This window comes from Pipistrellus hanaki, assembly GCF_964339955.1.
Source record: "Pipistrellus hanaki genome assembly, chromosome: 4".
Lineage (NCBI taxonomy): Eukaryota > Metazoa > Chordata > Mammalia > Chiroptera > Vespertilionidae > Pipistrellus > Pipistrellus hanaki.
The window spans coordinates 98,535,725-98,554,199 of NC_140506.1; the positions used below are offsets into that span (position 1 = coordinate 98,535,725).

General features: G+C 42.5%; 1 protein-coding gene across 5 annotated transcripts in view; it reads right to left on the reverse strand.

Moving 5' to 3' along the window:
* The window catches only part of TNRC6A (trinucleotide repeat containing adaptor 6A), a 97,269-nt gene extending 79,104 nt beyond the window's left edge, over positions 1-18,165 (reverse strand). For 3 of the 5 annotated variants that reach the window (XM_084882698.1, XM_084882696.1, XM_084882695.1), the window contains exons 1-2: positions 17,779-18,165; positions 17,463-17,510 (exon numbers count right to left, since the gene is read on the reverse strand). In XM_084882698.1, coding sequence (XP_084738824.1) covers positions 17,463-17,510; positions 17,779-17,783 — 53 coding nt within the window. In that variant the 5' untranslated portion in view covers positions 17,784-18,165. The remainder of the gene's footprint in view (positions 1-17,462; positions 17,511-17,778) is intronic. The other 2 variants (XM_084882697.1, XM_084882699.1) reach the window with 2 other exon arrangements.
* Positions 18,166-18,475: the final 310 nt, after the last annotated feature.

Genomic DNA, 18,475 nt, shown 5'->3' on the forward strand with positions numbered 1-18,475 from the left:
ACATGATCATATTAATAGATGCAGAAACAGCAATTTGATAAAATCCACCACCAGCTTGTAACAAAAACTCTCATTAAGGTGGGCATAGAGAGATCATACCTCAATATAATCAAGGCCATATATGAAAAACTTACAGCCAATATCATTCATGCTCAATGGGCACAAACTAAAAGCATTTCATTTAAGATCATAAGACAGGGATGTCCACTTTCACCACTCTTATTCAACATAGTACTGGAAGTCCTAGTCACAGCAATCAGACAAAAAGAAATAAAAGGCATTCAAATTGGAAAGGAGGAAGTAAAACTGTTATTATTCCTAAATGACATGATACTGTACATAGAAAACCCTAAAGACTCCAACAAAAAACTAACAAATTTAATAAATGAATTCAGCGAAGTAGCAGGATACAAAATTAATATCTAGAAATGGATGTTATTTTTATACACCAATAACAAACTCGCAGAAAAAGAAACTAAGAAAACACTACCATTTAATATTGCATAAAAATTTAATAATAATAAGGTACCTAGGAATAAACTTAACCAAGGAGGTAAAAGACCTATACTCAGAAAAATTTAAGACGTTGAAAAAGAAACAGAGGAAGATATAAACAAATTGAAGACTATATACCATGTTAATAGATTGGTAAAATTAGCATCATTAAAATATCATTCTATCCAAAGCAATCAACAGATTCAACACAATTCCTATTAAAATAACAATGGTATGCTTCACTGATTTAGAACAAATATCCCCCAAATTTATATGGAACAAAAATGACTCCAAAAATGACCTCAAAAATTGTCTCAGCAATCTTTTTTTTTTTTTTTTTAATATTTTGTTGATTTTTCACAGAGAGGAAGGGAAAGGGATAAAGAGCTAGAAACGTCAATGAGAGAAAATCATCGATCAGCTGCCTCTTCCACACCCCCTACTGGGGATATGCCCGCAACCAAGGTATATGCCCTTGACCGGAATTGAACCAGGGACCCTTCAGTCCATAGGCCGACGCTCTATCTACTGAGCCAAACCGGTTTCGGCTGTCTCAGCAATCTTGAAAAGAAAAAAGTTGGAGGGGTCACAATACCAGATATCAAAATATACTAACAAGGCCACTGTAATAAAAACAGCCTAGTACTGGCACAAAAACAGGCATATCGATAGATCAATGGAATACAACAGAAAGCCCAGAAATCAACCCACACCTTTATGGTCAATTAATATTTGACAAAGGAGGCAAGATCATACAATGGAGTAAAAACAGTCTATGCAATAAATGGGGCTAGAAAAATTGGACAGGTACATGCAAAAAAAAGAAAAAAAGAAAAAGAAAAAGAAAGAAAAGAAAAGAAACCAGAACACCAACTTACATCATATACAAGAATAAACTTAAAATGTATAAAAGACTTAAATGTAAGTCACATAACCATAGAGATCCTAGAAGAAAACATAGGCAGTAAATCCCAGACATCTCTCAGGAGCAATACTTTTGCCAATATGTATCCAAGGGCAATGGACTAAGGAGAAAATAAGCAAAGGGAACTACAGAATAAAAAGCTTCTGCACAGCAAAAGAAACCAACAAACTGAAAAGGAAACCCACTGTATGGGAGAACATATTCCTCAGTGATTCATCTGATAAATAATCTCTAAAATATAAAAGAAACTAATACAACTCAACACAAGACAAACAATCCGATTTAAAAAATGAGCAAAGGACCTGAACAGACACTTCTTCAAAGAGGACGCACAACAGGCCAAGAGACATATGAAAACGTGCTCAATGTCACTAATCATCAGAGAGATGCAAATTAAAACTACAATGAGGTATCACCTCACACCTGTCAGAATGGCTACTATCAACAAACAAGTGCTAGTGAGGATGAGGAGAAAAGGGAACCCTCATGCACTGCTGGTGGGAATGCAGACTGGTGCAGCCACTGTGGAAAATGGTATGGAGTTAAAAATGGAACGGTCTTTTGACCCAGTGATCCCAATTGTGGTATATAGCTTAAGAATCCTCAAACACCAATCAGAAAGAACATATGCACCTCTATGATCATAGCAGCATTGTTTATAATATCCATGATCTGGAAACAGCCCAAGTGTCCACCAATAGACGAATGGATAAAAAAGCTGTGGTAGCCTTGGCCAGTATTGCCCAGTGGCTGTAGCATACGTCTGCACATTGAAGGGTCGAGGGTTTGATTCCTGGTCAAGGGCACATACTTGGGTTGTGGGTTCACTCTCCACCCCTGGTCAGAGTGCATGCAGGAGGCTACCAGTTTCCCTTCCTCCGTGGATCCCTCCATCCCTCACAATGGAAAAATATCCTCAAGTGAAGATCAACAACAACAAAAGCTATGGTACATTTACACAATGGAATACTACACGGTCATAAAAGAGAAAACCAGCTCTTCTTACCTTTTTATGACAGCATGGAGGGACCTGGAGAGTACTGTGCTAAGCTAAATAAGCCAGTCAGAGAAAGACAAATTCCATATGATCTCATTAATATGTGGAATCTAATGAACAAAATAAACTGACGAACAAGATAGAACTAGCATGGATACATGGAACAGACTGATAAATGTCAGAGAAGAGAGGGGTTGGGGACTGGATGAAGGAAGGTGAATGGTTTATTTAAAGTATTTGCATACCCCATGGACAAAGATGACAGTGTGGTAAGAGTAGGGGTGATAGTTTGGCAAGGCAGGGTGGTGGGGGTGGGGGGTGTCAGGGGCATCTGCAACAGTATCAATAAAAATTTAAATATAAAAAAAATGCCATGGTCTTTCCTTTCCCCTCCCAAGCAAAGTATTCACTCTTTTCAGGAGCCACAGAGAATAAGTCCATTTCCTTTAGATGCATTAAGATCTTCCCCAGACTGCACCTCCACAGTCCTTTTCTTATTTCCTTCCATTTTTACAAGAACACACAATGGAATGTACAAAGTATTCAAGTTCCAAGAGGCATGGTAGGGTGTGATCAGGGGCAAGAACAGCAAAAGAATCAAAGACAAAGACTAAACAGCCACTGGTTTTGACAAGACGGAGAAGGCACTGGTAGTCTTTAACACAGCAATTCCAGTACTTTTATTTTTGTGAATGTTTGTGGGGGAGTGGTGTGGGAGAAACAACTAGACCACAACTAGTGAACAGATAAGCTGTGAGGTCCCACATTTGAGGAATACAAATAGTTCATTTTTAAATGAGAGAAATAGAAGGTATCTAGAAAGCTATCAGAAATGGCAAAAATGTCCTTTAAAAAAAAAAAATGCAAGGTGCATGACAGAGTCCACAGCATGCTACCATTTGTGTAAAAAGAAAGGATATGTATTCACAGTGATTGAGTGATTGTGGCAGAGGGAGCAGAAGCAAAGAGGTAATGGGAACCAGAGGAAAGGAGATCTCACTGTATAAATCATAGCAGTCATATAGTTTTTGACTTAAGATTGCTGATATAATTAACTAGAGACCTGGTGCACGATTTTGTGTACAAGTGGGATTCCTCAGCCTGGCCTGCAGGATTGAGCTGAAATTGGCTCTCCAACATCCCTGGAGGGGTCCTGGATTGTGAGAGGGTGCACCAGTGCACGATCAGGGTTGGGGAAGGACACAGGAGGTTGGCCAGCCGGGGAGGGACCGTGACAGGGCACCAGTATGGGTCCAGCCTGTCTTGCTCAGTCCAGATTGGCCAGACCCTAGCAGCAAGCTAACCTACCGGTCAGAGCATCTGCCCCTGGTGGTCAGTGCACCTCATAGCAAGTGGTTGAGTGTCCTTAGCATATCATTAGCATATAAAGCTTTGATTGGTTGAACAGATGACTGAACACTTAGCATATTAGGCTTTTATTATATAAGATTGTATCAATAGATTTACTACTATTGACCCGAACTTGTGTTTGCTAGTATAAACCTAATTCAATTTTTAAATTAACTTGCTAGGTTTTCTTTCTTATCTAGGCAAATTAAAGCTATAATGATATACCACTTTTATTTACTAATTTTAATTGGCAAAATGTACAAGAATAGCCTGGCCAGTGTTACTCAGCTTTGGCTCAATGCAGGGGGCAACTGACTGATTGATGTTTTCTGTGTCTCTATTCTTCTCCCTTTCCCTCTCTAAAATTAATTTTAAAAAACCTTTCTAATGAGAGAATGAAAAAGCAGATGTGGTTAAGTGTTAATAGTTGAGGAATAGAGATGAAGGATGTTCAGGAATTCTTTGTTCTATTCTTACAAAATTTCTCTATGACCCAAACTATCTATATACATATATATAAACAGGGAATATGCTAATTCGCCAGGCATCATGACCCTCAGGAGGAGCTGCACATGTAGATAGGGAGGAGGGGTCTGCGTGCCGCCCCCAGCCCCAGCGGCCAGCCCCAGTGCCTGCGGGGAGACTGGGGCTGGGACTGGGACTGGGGCTGGGGCTTTGGGCTGGAGCGGAGACAAAGCACAGGAGCGCCTACCCCCACCCGGGCGGACACAACGTGGCAGCCGGCGCTCTGTGGGTCAGGCACGGGTCCTGGCCCCTCTCGAGGCGCCTCCTCACAAGATGTCAATCACGCACTGGGCCTCTAGTTTTAAAATAAAAAGCTCAGGTTGAGGAAAATTGGTGAGATCAGAAAGTAACCCCATAATAATAGAAGCATTCTATAGTTTACAAAATGCTCTGAAATATTATCCATTTTGAACCTATAACTCTGAAACGTACTGATGTTATTCCCATTTGACACTTAAAGAAACTAAGATTCAGAAAGGCTAAGTGAGTTGTATGGTACAAGGCAATGTTACGGCTGACCCAAAATCCGGTTTTCTAAATTATACCCTCCTTGATTCTATTCCTCTTTTGAGGTTTATCTTAATTACTAGTTACTCTCCAATTCATACAAACCTCACCCTTGACCTCGAATTAAACAATGCTCATTTTCTAATTATTTCAGATGTTAATCTCACTCTTCCAAATAAGACTAATTGCAGCTCTGGGAACAAAAACCAGTTCTGCTTGTATTGTGCTCCCCAGCACTGGGCACTCCAATAAATGTCAATTCCTGCTTCTTTGCTTTGACTAACTCTCTAGCCCATCACCACCACTGAACACACAATGTCCACTCTTACTTCCACCCACATTCTCCTTCTTTAAGGACCAGTATAAGTCCAATGTACTATTTAAAAGCAAGCATTTCCCGTTAGCATAGCATGCCGTTCACAGCTCTGACTCCAATGACAGAGAGAAGTGGGCTTAATTCGCCACTACACTGCCTGCTGTTAGTGAATTGTTTATTTTCTCTAAAGTCATCATCTCATTTATGAGAGCGGTTTCAAACTGTATCTCCCTCAAAGGGTTGTTGTAAAGATTAAATTAGGTAATGCAGACCAAGTGCTTAACAAATGCAAACAATAAGCATACACCAAATGTTAACTATAAGACACCAAATATAAAACAGTACACCAGGCTAAGGCTGCAACCAAAGGAGGAAGAACATACAGTAGAAAATAGAATTGCCGCTTCTTAAAACAGATATCATCAAGAAGACAAGGTCAGAAGTGATCAAGAGGACATGGAACAAAAGGGAAGCCTTGTGCACGGTTGGTGGGAATGTAAATTGGTTCATTTACTATGGAAAACAATATAATAGTCCTCAAACATTTTAAGAGACAACTACCAATGACCCAGCAAACTCACTATTGGATATATATCCAAAAGAAATGAAAACAGATGTCAAAAAGTTATCTTCAGCCCTGGCCTGTATGGCTCAATAGTTAGAGCTCCACTCCCCCACACCCCACCCTTATTCCCCTGCACCAAAGGGTCTCCGGTTCCCAGTGAAGGGCACATACCTAGGTTTGCAGGTTCCATCCCCAGCCAATCAGAGAGCATGCAGGAGGCACCAATCAATGTGGCTCTCTCACAAGGATGTTTCTCTCTCTCTCTCCCTGTCCCTCCCTTCCTCTCTCTCTAAAAATCAGTGGGGAGAAAATATCCTTGGGTGAAAATTAAAAAAAACACACAACAACAACAAAAAAGATATCTGCACTCCCATGTTTATTACAGCATTATTCATGATTGCCAACATATGGAAATAACCTAAGTGTGTGTCAATGGATGAAGATGTAATCCACACATATACACACACACACACACACACACACACACTCTCTCAATGTAATACTATTTTATCATGAGAACAAAGGAAATTCTGTCATTTGTGGTAAAATGGATGGACCTTAAGAGAATTATGCTAAGTAAGCCAGACAGAGAAAGACAAATACTGTATAATATCACTTATCTGTGAAATATATAGAAAATGAACTTATAGAAACAGATGGTTACCAGGAGGTGAAGGAGTTGACTTACAACTAGAAGAGGAATAAGTTCTGGAGATCTAATGCACAGAATAGTGGGTACAGACAATACTAGACAATATATTTCAAACTTGCAAAAAGACTAAATCTTCAATGTTCTCACCACACAAAAACTAATGTGACATGCTAGAGGTGTTGGCTAATGATTTGTTTAGCAATTATATTGGACTACTTAAATATATCACATCACCACGCTGTACACCTTAAACTTATACTAAGTTAGACGTCAAGTATTTCTCAATTAAAAACAAAAACATGCCACACAAGAGCAGTGCACTAACTGCAGGGGATTGGGGCGGGGGGGGGAGGAGGGGGGGGATGGAATTGATTTTACTTGTTAATCATACATTAAAAGCTGAAAATTTTTAGAGAAAAAAAATGGAATTCAATATATAAAATTAATTATTATAGCAGAACTAGAGGCCCGGTGCATGAAATTCAGGCACGGGGGTGGGAGTGTGTCCCTTAGCTGAGCCTGCACCCTCTCCAATCTGGGACCCCTAGAGGGATGTCTGACTGCCCCCTCTCACAATCCAGGACTGCTGGCTCCCAACTGTTCACCTGCCTGCCTTCCTGATTGCCCCTAACTGCTTTTGCCTGCCAGCCAGATCACCCCCTAACCACTCCCCTGCCAGCCTGACTGATGCCTAACTGCTCCCCTGCCATCTTGTGGTGGCCATCTTGTGACCACATAGGGGCAAGACTTTTTACCACATGTGGCAGCCATCTTGTGTGTTGGGGTGATGGTCAATCTGCATATTACTCTTTTATTAGATAGGATAGAGGCCTGGTGCATGGGTGGGTTTGCCATGAAGGGTGTCCCGGATTAGGATGGGGATTCCCTTCGGGTGTGGGGGGGCCTGGGTGAGGGGCCTGTGGTGGTTTGCAGGCCAGCCATGCCCCTCGGCAACCCAAGCAGAGGCCCTGGTATCTGGGGTTTATTTATCTTCTATAACTGAAACTTTGTAGTCTGGAGCAGAGCCAAGCCTCTTGTTGCTCGCTCAGTGGCGGCAGCATTTCTGTTGGGATTTATTTATCTTCTATAATTTAAACTTTGTAGCCTTAAGCGGAGGCCAAGGCAGGCCAGGGCTGCAGGAAAACTTGGCTTCCTCCATCATCTGGGGCAACCCTAGCCTCCTACTCTCTCCAGCTCCATGGCTGCCACTATTTTTGTTGGAATTTATCTTCTATAATTGAAACTTTGTACCCTTGGGGCCACCAGGTTGTATGGAAAGCTTGGCTTCCTCCATCGCTGGGGAAACCCAAGCCTCCCTCCTGCTTGCTCTGTGGCTGCAGCCATCTTGGTTGGGATTAATTTGCATACTTGCTCCTGATTGGCTGGTGGGCATGGCTGGCGGATGTGGCAGGGTGATGGTTAATTTGCATGTTACTCTTTTATTAGATAGGATGTTATAGACACCAAACCAATAGCTCAAGACCCCAGATTCCAGATTCCGATCCAGACAAAACCGGATACCAAGTACTATAAGAAGACAAAGATCACAACTACAAATCAATAACCTTATGCATACAAACACAAAAATCCTTAATGAAAACTAATAAATCAAATCTAGCAACATATAGAGGATGCTATACCATGCCAAGTGGGATTTACCCCAGAAATGCAATGTTGGTATAACATGAAAATCACCCAATGTAATACTGGTACAACATATTAATAAAATGAAGGAAAATAGTATATGATGATCTCAACAGACAAGAGAGACAAAATCCAACACCTTTTCATGACAAGAAAAAAACACACAAAGCAGGAATAGAAGAAAACTTTCCTTTTTATCCTCATCTGAGGATATGTTTATTGACATTAGAGAAAAAGAGGGAGAGGGGCAAAGGAGGAGAGGGGGAAAAGGGAGAAAGGAGAAGGGAAATGGGGAGAGGGAAGAGAGGTCGGAGTGGGGGAGAAAGAGAAATCTGTGAGAGGAACATCAGGATCGAACCCACAACCTTTTGGTGTACAGGAGGATGCTCCAACCAACTGATCTACCCGACCAGGGCTAAAGGGAAACTTTCTTAACAAAGGGCATGAGCCCAAAGCTCACATCATATTTATTTTTAAGATCAAGTGCTTTTCCTCTCAATTAGATATAAGACAAAAATGTCTGCTTTTGCCACTTCCATTCAACGCTGTACTATGTGTAGCTTCTAGTAAGAAAACTGGGCAAGGAAAATAAACAAAGGGCACCAAGATCAGAAAGGAAGTTAGAAAAATATCTCTATTCACAAATGACATTACCATCCTATATAATAAAAGGCTACTATGCAAATTAACCAAATGGCAGAACGACCGGTCGCTGACGTGCATTGACCACCAGGGGGCAGACGCTCAATGCAGGAGCTGCCCCCTGGTGGTCAGTGTGCTCCCACAGGGGGAACACAGCTCAGCCAGAAACCCTGAGCCAGACTCACGACTGGTAAGCTCAGACATCCCCCTGCAGGCTCCCGTACTGCGAGAGAGTGCAGGTCAGGCTGAGGGAATTGGGTCTCTAGTATATATAAAAAGTTCTAAGGAACACACACACTCATTGGAAACAATAAAGGAGTTCAGCACAGATGCAGGATACAGGATCAACTCACACAAATCAACTGTCTCACGTACTACAATGCGGATGAGCCTTGAGGATATTACACTAAGTGAAATAAGCCAGTCACAAAAGGACAAACATTGTGATTCCACTTATATGCAGCATGTGGAACAAATTTATAGAGACAGAAAGTAGAATAATGGTTGCCAAGGGTTGAGGGGAGGGGAGAATTTTGCAAGATGAAAGACTGTGGAGATGTATGGTGGTGATAGTTGCACAACATTGTGAATGTGCTTGATACCACTGCAATGTGCACTCAAACATGGTTAAGATGGTAAACTAGATGTACCGTTTGTGCTTCAAGGGACATCAAGAAAAAGTGAAAAGGCAACCCACGTAATGGGAGAAAATATTTATAAATCGCTTTTCTAATAAAGAATTTGTATTTAGAATAGTTAATTCTTACAATTCAATAAAAATATAACCAAACTTTAAAACGGACACATTCAATAGCCATTTCTCCAAAACAAATACACAGTGGCTAATAAGCACACAAAAAGATGATCATCATTAGTCATTAGAGAAATGCAAATCAAAATCACAATGAGATGCCACTTCAAATCCACTAAAATGACTACAATAAAAAGAAACAATAGCAAGTGTTGGTGAGAATTTGGAGAATGGAATAGCCATACATGGCCGGTGGGAATGTAAAATGATGCATCTGCTTTGGAAAGAGTCTGAAAATTCCTCAAAAACTTAAACACAACCCTAGCTGGTTTGGCTCAGTGGACAGAGTATCAGCCTTCGGACTAAAGGGTCCCGGGTTTGATTCGGGTCAAGGGCACATGCCTGGGTAGCAGGCTTGATCCCCAGTAGGGGGCGTGCGGGAGGCAGCCAGTTAATGATTCTCTCTCATCATTAATGTTTCCATCTCTCTCGCTATCCCTTCCTCTCTGAAATCAATAAATATATCTTTTAAAAAAATAAATAGTTAAACAGAATTACCACATGCTGAAAACATATGTCCACACAAACACACACAAATGCTCTTAGCACCATTATTTATAATAGGCCAAAAATGAAAACAACCCTAGTGTCCATCAACTGATGAAAGAGTAGATAAATAAAATGTATTACAGCTTTTCAATGAAATACCTTTCGCCCATAAAAAGATGAAGCACTGACAACACACTACAATATGGATGAACTCTGAAAGCATAGTAAGTGAAACAAGATACAAAAAGCCACATATTGTTATGATTCCATTTACATGAAATGCCCAGTAGGTAAATCCATAGACACAGAGTATAAATTTGTGGTTGCCAGGGGTTGGGGGTAGGGGTCAATGGGCAGGAATGCTAAGGGGCACAAGGGTTTTTTTTGTTCCAGGTTGGAGGAAAGATGATTAAAATGTTCTGAAATTAGGGAGATGTGATAATTCTGAATATATTAAAAACCTCTGGATTGTATAATTTAATAGGGTTAATTTTTATCTGAATGAAGCTATTATAAAAAAGAGAGAGAAACTGAAGGGAGCATTCAGAGAAAAAGGAGTTGACAGAACAAGAGGTACAGGGCATAGAGCTAGATAGCTGAGCAGACTAGAGTTTGGACTTAAATTTGAGTCACTAGGAAAGCAAGCAAAGCTTTCTTTTTTTTTTTTTTTTTCAATTAAAATGATTTCTGAGGTTTTTTTTTTTTTTTTTTAGATTTTTATTTTTTTTTATTTTATTTTTTTTTAAATATATTTTATTGATTTTTTTTTACCCCCTCCCTCCCTCCCACACATCCCCTCCCTCCCCAGAGTTTTGTGTCCATTGGTTGCACTTATATGCATGAAAGCTTTCTATAATAAAAAACAGTAGCAGGCTTAGAACTGTCGCTTGAGGATACGAACCCGCAGCAGAGTGGAGAATGCACACCTTATGTCCCTTTCTATCTGACATGTTAAGAGTCTCGCTTATATGACTTACATTACACCTAGGGAATCACAAGCAGAATATTAGTACACCAACTTCTCTAACACCCTTTGTATGGCCAATTATCAAAGAGTGAAGTAACACTTAAAAATACATTTAAAATCAGAGCATATTTAAGCACCACCATCTCTCTTTGTGTTTTAAGGGAAATTTCAAAAGGATAAAAGAAGCCGAAACTGGCATGGCTCAGTGGATAGAGCATCGGCCTGCGGACTGAAAGGTCACGGGTTCAATTCCGGTCAAGGGCATGTACCATGGTTGCGGGTACATCCCCAGTAGGGGGTGTGCAAGAGGCAGATGATTCTCTCTCATCGATGTTTCTATCTCTCTATCCCTCTCTCTTCCTCTCTGTAAAAAATAAATAAAATGTATATATATATATATAAAAAAAAGGATAAAAGAAGGGCCCAAAGTCAACAAAACACAGATGTCAAAATTATAAATGTATTCAGTATCACTGCAGCAAGCTGCTTAATAAATGTTAGCTGACTTGAAACCACTAGTAAGAACAGCAAACAAGTGACTTGATTTTACCTTGTTTATGATACAAATCCAATCAATCACTGTTTGCAGAAAATATCTCAAAGGTTCAAAGTACAAATTCCGAAACCAGGTTTCAATCTGTTTTGAGCATTCCATGAGAGCTGGGAAGTCAGCTGAGTCATCGTCATATAACATGCTATAGCACTGCTGAAAATTCAAAATGCTGTTCTCTAGTTACAAGAGTAGAAATGCTAGGATTCTGCTTCATAGCCAACTCACACAGAGTATGTAAATCACTTAAAAATAAGACTACTTTAATAAGAAACCTAAACTATATTAGTTTTATGTTTGTCTTGAAATTAAAAACTATGCCTTAGTGCCATTGTCGGCAAACTGAAGCTCGCAAGCCACATGCAGCTGTTTGGCCCCTTGAGTGTGGCTCTTCCACAAAACACCTCGGCCTGGGCGAGTCTGTTTTGAAGAAGTGGCTTTAGAAGAAATTTAAGTTTAAAAAATTTGGCCCTAAAAGAAATTTCAATAGTTGTACTGTTGACTAATGAGTTTGCCGACCACTGTCTTAGTGGAATGCTACTTCCTCTCTTTTGAATCTTAAAATCTCAATGACCCTTTGCCATCTGGTCTCTCTGGAATTCAGGACGAGAAGCCCTGTTCTGGAGGCACAATGCCACCCTAATTTCAATAGGGCATTCTTTTCAAGAATGCATATCACAAGTCCAGGCACCTATGTTTCATTCTCTTACCAGGACTCTAAGTGTGTCACTGGTGAGAGCTGATGTCCAAAAGAATAATTCTTCAACAAGGCCTGAATCATTACAGCTGATCAAAGACCTGTGCTTATTGTAATTTCAGCAATTTAAATGAGATGACAGTTTACTAGTAAATGAATTGTCTAGCATAGGGGTGTCGAACTCAATCAGAGAAGGGGCCAAAATCTAAAATCCAGCCTAAATCGCGGGCCAAATGGTTTACTGAACAGTCATAAACTGACAATGTCATAAACTGACAGCGGAGTGCAGTGATGACAGCGCGGTGCGGGCCACATTGCAAGGCCTGGCAGGCTGGATTTGGCCCGCGGGCCTTGTGTTTGACACATGTGGTCTAGCACATTGTAAAATAGAAGAAACTGAGTTAGTATAAGGTAAACCTAGTGCATACTGGGTAAACTGTGTTAATTTACTTTAAAATGATGTGTATGGGAGGGTGGCAGGCGATACACTGAGAACAAACACATCACTATGTGACAGCCCTGCACAAAAGGTCTCACTGAATCAATCACACAGAAACCACCAGGTAAACCCCAAACGAAGCTTGCAAACAAGACTAGTCTGGATATTCCAAAATGTCACGAAAGGGGAAGAAAAGGACAGGGAACTGCTCCCGATGTAAGGAATTACAGACAAGGCAACTACATGCAGCCCCGGATTAAGGCATTGAGGCTTAAATTCATACTTAACATACTTAAAAACACATTGTTGGAACAACGGGGAACATCTGAATGTGGACCCAAGACAGTAACAAAGTTAACTTCCTTGTATGTGGTGATAATTTTTTGTTTTTACCTAGAATGCCCTTCTTTCTGGAACATAAGAGTTGTTTAGTGACGACATGGCACAAAACACTAATTTGGCAAATAGTTATACATGGTAAATCTAGAGAGAGGTACAGTACAGGTGTTCACTGTACCATTCTGGATTCTTTGCTTAGGGTTAAATTTTTTAAAATTGCAAATGGAGGACATTTTTTTGATTTTGAGTGAGAGATGTATCCTAAGTCAGTCTGGGCAGAATGCATACAGCACATACCTGCTTTAGTCTTTGCAATCATGGGCGAGACTTCTGAGGCTGCCATAAAACACAACTGTAAAAAGCTTTAACTCATTCTTGCAGACTGACGTCAGATGCCAAAATTCATAAGAGATTACAGAACAGCACTTGGATTTTTTCATGACATTTATATTTAAATTTCCAGAAGGTGTTACACATTTTAAAGATAAGCTTCGTTTGTGATTCATTTATTCTATCAAATGACTTACCATATAGCTGCTGAGGTAAGCCAGAAAGAAACCTATCAATATAAATCTGCCGGCCTACAAACTCTTTCACGAGAAAGCAAAAAAAGCTTAACCAAGTCAAATGACTGTTTTTCCAGACAGAGCTGGATGGACTGCAGGAGCGGGGTCCACGCTCCCTGAGGGACACCGAATGCCCTGGTTTGTGCCTGTCGTTCCTCATCTCTTCTTATTGAGCATTTGCCCAGGCAGACAAAAGCACCTCAGATACAAATGTCTCGGTTTAGATGTACATCATGCAGTACTACAGTGTAGTTAACTTCTCTTATATGATGGTATTTAATGTTGATTTAGAAAAACCAACAGCGTAACATGAAGCATGCCACTTGTGCTTTAGATAATATGCCCTACATTATGGTAAATTCCTTACTAGAATGGAGAAAAATGGTTCTAACGTGTTTAGAAAGCAGAAACCAAAGCTATCTTTTTCTCTACTGTGAAATGTAGAACACTGCACAGCTGTAGAGACAGTGGGAGTCAAAAGGCCTGTCACTGGTTAAGGGAATATAACCTTGACCAAGTTATTGGCTCTGTCTCAACCACAGCTTTCTCTTGTGAAAAATGAAGGGATCCAAATGGTGACTGCTCTCTACTTGATGTCATCATCCAGCTCTAAATACTCAGTAATTTCATGGTTTTGGCCACCAAAATATTTTTTAATTGAATCAGCTGAGTTAGACTTTTCTACAACTAGAAAATATAACTTATCTTCCTTCCCAAACTGCTGTTTCTGTTCTGACCTCTCCTCTGTTCGGAGGCTGGGTGAATCTCCCATTACCCAGGATGAAGGCCACTTAGACTCCTCTCAACTCTCCCTGCTTCCACCTCCTCAGGGACGTTTTCTCTCTCGCCTTTTCTATCCCTACAATTCAGGTCTGCATCACCTTTTACCTAGACCACTAGTTATCATTCTATCATCTTGCTACTTTGAAATATATAATAGCTTCTCAATCTGATATTCAAGAGCCTCTCCATCTGCCCCACCTTTTTATGCCAATTGTACTCCTCACTGCCATTTCAAAATTCCCTGTACTTTCCGGATCAAATGCCTTTACCCCTGCTGTTCTTACACAGCCCTTTTCTCTGCTTTTCAAAATCGATTCCATTATTTAAAGCTCAGTTCCAATGGTGATCAGTTCCCTTTTCAGTGTCCATAATACTAACATAAAGAGACAATTTTACTGGCCAACAGTGGAGAAAGACAGCTTACCTAGGGTGGCAAAAGAAAATTATCTCTTGTGCCAATTTTACTGACCTTGTTCCCTGGCACAGGGTCCTGAGAACTTAGCAGAGGAAAAGGAGAATTTCTGGCAATACGAATTTGACATTTCAGATACTAGAAGTCAGAGGTCCACACAATGGGATTTACACTCCCAAGGTATTAAAAGATGTTTAAATTAACAGAAATTAATTTAACATTTAAAGATTTAACATTACATGGTTATATTCAGAAAAAATACAAAACTCCAGAACAGTGTTTCCAACTGAGACAATTTGTCCCCCCACCCCCAAGGGGGATTCTGTGGTATAGGAAGACATTTCTGATAGTCACAACTGGATGGGGTGTTACTGGCAGATACTGAACAGTCTACAACGCATAGGGCAGGCATTGCAATAATAAATGATCTGATCCAAAACATCAAGTGCCCAGGTTGAAAAACTTCAATCTAGAAGAATAGCATGTATTTCTACCTCCTCAGATATTCAAATATTTCCAGATGAAAAAGCATGTCTCTAATCAGAGACAATATAGTCTGAAGCCAGACAGCGCCTCCAATTTCCAGTAGCATGATCTCCTGAAAGTTACCTAACCTTTTTGTGCCTCTAAGTCTTCATCTGTAAAACAGGGATAATAAGAGCACCTATGTCACAGAATGTTCCAACAATCAGGTGAGTCCATTTAAAGTCCTTGGTAAAGTATACCAGGCAGATATAAGCATTCAATAAATTTAGCTACTTTCATTCCTCTCCTCCCTCGGGCTTTGTCTTGCAATTGGAACCTAGAAGATGCTCAAGAAATGTTTCCTAAGTGAATAATGCCTGTTCCTCCTGGGGAGGGCACAAATAGGTGAAGACTGATAAATGCTCTTTATTGGGGGGGGAGGTAAAGGTGGAAGGAACCATTTGCCCTCCCACTCACAGCTCTCCCTCCACAGAACAGTTTCACCCTCTGGGAAATGTGCCCCTCTCATGGCCCTTAGGGCAGGCCATCCTGTAACCTCCTTCCTATTTTATCTTTTGTCCTTCTGACCAACTGAAGATGCTCATTCATAATGAGGTGTCTTCTCTGGACCCCTACCATCACCTACCATATATTAATTGTTTATGGACTTATTGTCGTCTTCCTATAGACTGTACAAGCTTTCCATGGCTAGGGACAACAGTTGACACCTTTTTATATAACCCAAGGGCCTACAGACCTTAGCAACTGTCCGGCTGAGCCTGTTGTTTTATACATTCGGCACAGAGAGGATAAGTGAATTGCCAAGAGTCAAGGTCATATTGTAAGTGGTAGCTAGGATTCAAACTCTGATACTTAACTGATACAGAGAATCCAAGTGCTATCTGACTGACTGTAATCACATATGAAAACTATATCTGTGGTAGAGACCCCTTTTTTAATTAAGTACCAGAAAACCTCTGCAGGAATTATACTGATAGTTACCTGACAAAGCAAAAATGGAGAGAAATAGACCCAAACTCCAAGCTCCTTTCTGCTGCTGAAATTACACCTTGAAGACTCCACCTGATTTGTATCTTTAACATTTCCTTAATAGCTTCTGACAACAAAACTTATTTAAATGTCCAACAAACAGTTAAGTCAGTAAAATCAGGCTTAATTTCCTTTAAATGGTTCCATAATTATTTTAAGTAACAGAAAATCTCTTCTTTGGTAGTCAATGATGCCTACCCTTCACCAACTGAACAGAATCTTTAAAAACCACTTGAACAGACTCATATCTCAAAAACTCAAAAAGACCAGCAATTTGAAATGATCCTATATGGCAAAAAACAGTCAGGCAACTGGCGTTGTGTGTTAACCTCAACGTAAAGTAAACCTTACAGTCCTCCAGCAAAAACTACCCGAAGACTTGAGACAGGAGAAATTTTATTTTATCCTGTTCAAGTGAAACAAAGCTGTTCACTTATCAGGTTAATCTGGAAGTTTCTCTGAATGTCCCAAATGATGCAAAAGAAAGCAGCGAGTAGGAAAGAAAAAGACTGTAAGACAGAACACTGAAAAAGAGTTAAGCATGGGGCATTGATTGCTTTGACGCTTAAGCAATTACAGCTCAATAAAAGTAAACAATTCCATAAACTTGATGACATAAAGGCATCATTAAAAAAACAAAACAAAAAAAAACACTCCCTCTGAGGTGATGATTTGTTACCAGTGCAAAAGCACTCAAGCCCAGTAAGAATGATAACCACATATGGGGAACATATTTTAAATTATTTTACCAGCCTACAAAAGAGCGTAGACAGGAATCGTAGTTTCGAAAGAAAACAAAACGCAGTTTCTGCTTGGTGAAGTTCAAGGGCAAAACTGCTCCCAGTGCAACAGAACCCTCCTGACTACAGTGTTGGGGGGGGGGGGCGGGGGGGGAGACACACATAGTGTCTTTTTATAAAGGCAACAATTTGAGTTACAAAGTAATAACGGGGAAGCCAAAACAGTTTGACAGCACGCCCTAAGGGCTGCCTCAATCGTGAGTCACACAATGCCTGCAACCACTTACAATAGTAATTAATGCACAAGTCCCCTAATTAAATCCTAAAAGGGCGAGAATGCTTTAACTAAGTTTACAAGAATTGCCTCTCGCTGGTCGCCCCAAATAAAGGCAAACACGCTAATGATGCGGCGCCCGCGGCCCCGCCGCCGGGACGCGCGGCCCCGGCGCTGCCTGGCGCGAGGACGCGGGGACCCGCGGCCCGAACAGGCGCGGAGCGGGGCTCCCGCCGCAGGGCGCGGCGCGGCGCCGTCTTACCTGCTAAGAGTCCTCTCTACGTCTTTGGTCGCTTTAGCTTCCAATTCTCTGAAAGAGAGAAAGGGAGGGACGCGCCTGAAGCGGAGCCCTGCCGCAGAGGCGGCGGCGCGGTGGGGGAGGGGCGGGCGGCTGCGGGGCTGCAGCCCTCGGCGCCCAGGGGCGGCGGCGACCCCCCCGCCCCGCCCGCGGCCCCCGCCCGCCGCCCGCCGGGAGCAGCCCGCGCCCCACCCAGGCCCGCAGCGCGGGCGCCCGGCCCCGCCACCGCCGGCCGCGGGCCCTGCGGCAGGGCTCCCCCGCCGCGGAGCCGAGCCCTCACCTCATGTGTAAAGTGCACGAGCGAGTGGGGCGGGCGAGCGAGGCCGCGAGCCTCAGGCCCTGCGCAGCGCCGCGGGGACAGGCCCGAGCGGCCGCGCCAGCGCCATTTTCTACACCGACCCGCCGCTGCCGCCGCCGCAGCTGCCGCCGCCGCCGCAGGCCCCCGGCCGGAAGTGAATGCCCCGCTCCGCAACCCCTTCCGGGGCGCCCCGCCGCCGCCTCAAGATGGAGACCTAGCAACTGGGCCCGCGCCGGCCAAGCCCGTGGCAACCGCCGGCCGGGCGCTGCCCCCCGCCCGTCCCTGCTGCCGCCGCCCGGGCGCCCGCACAGCGCGGGCCGGGGTCCGAGCCCGACGGCGTCGCCGCGCCGTTCCGATGTGACCGAGGCCTCCCCTCTGCGGCGGCGCGGGCTCCCGCTCTCGCCCCTCCCCTTCCCACCCCACACACCACACACTCTCACACACACACACACCACACACATTCCCCCCCCTCCCCCACACACACACCACACACTCTCACACACACACACACCACACACATTCCCCCCCTCCCCCACACACACACCACACACACTCCCCCACAGAACCACTCACACCACACACTCACACACACCGGCCCCTCCCCCACAGAACCACACACACACACACACACACACACACTCCCCACACACACACATTCCCCCCTCCCCACACACACACA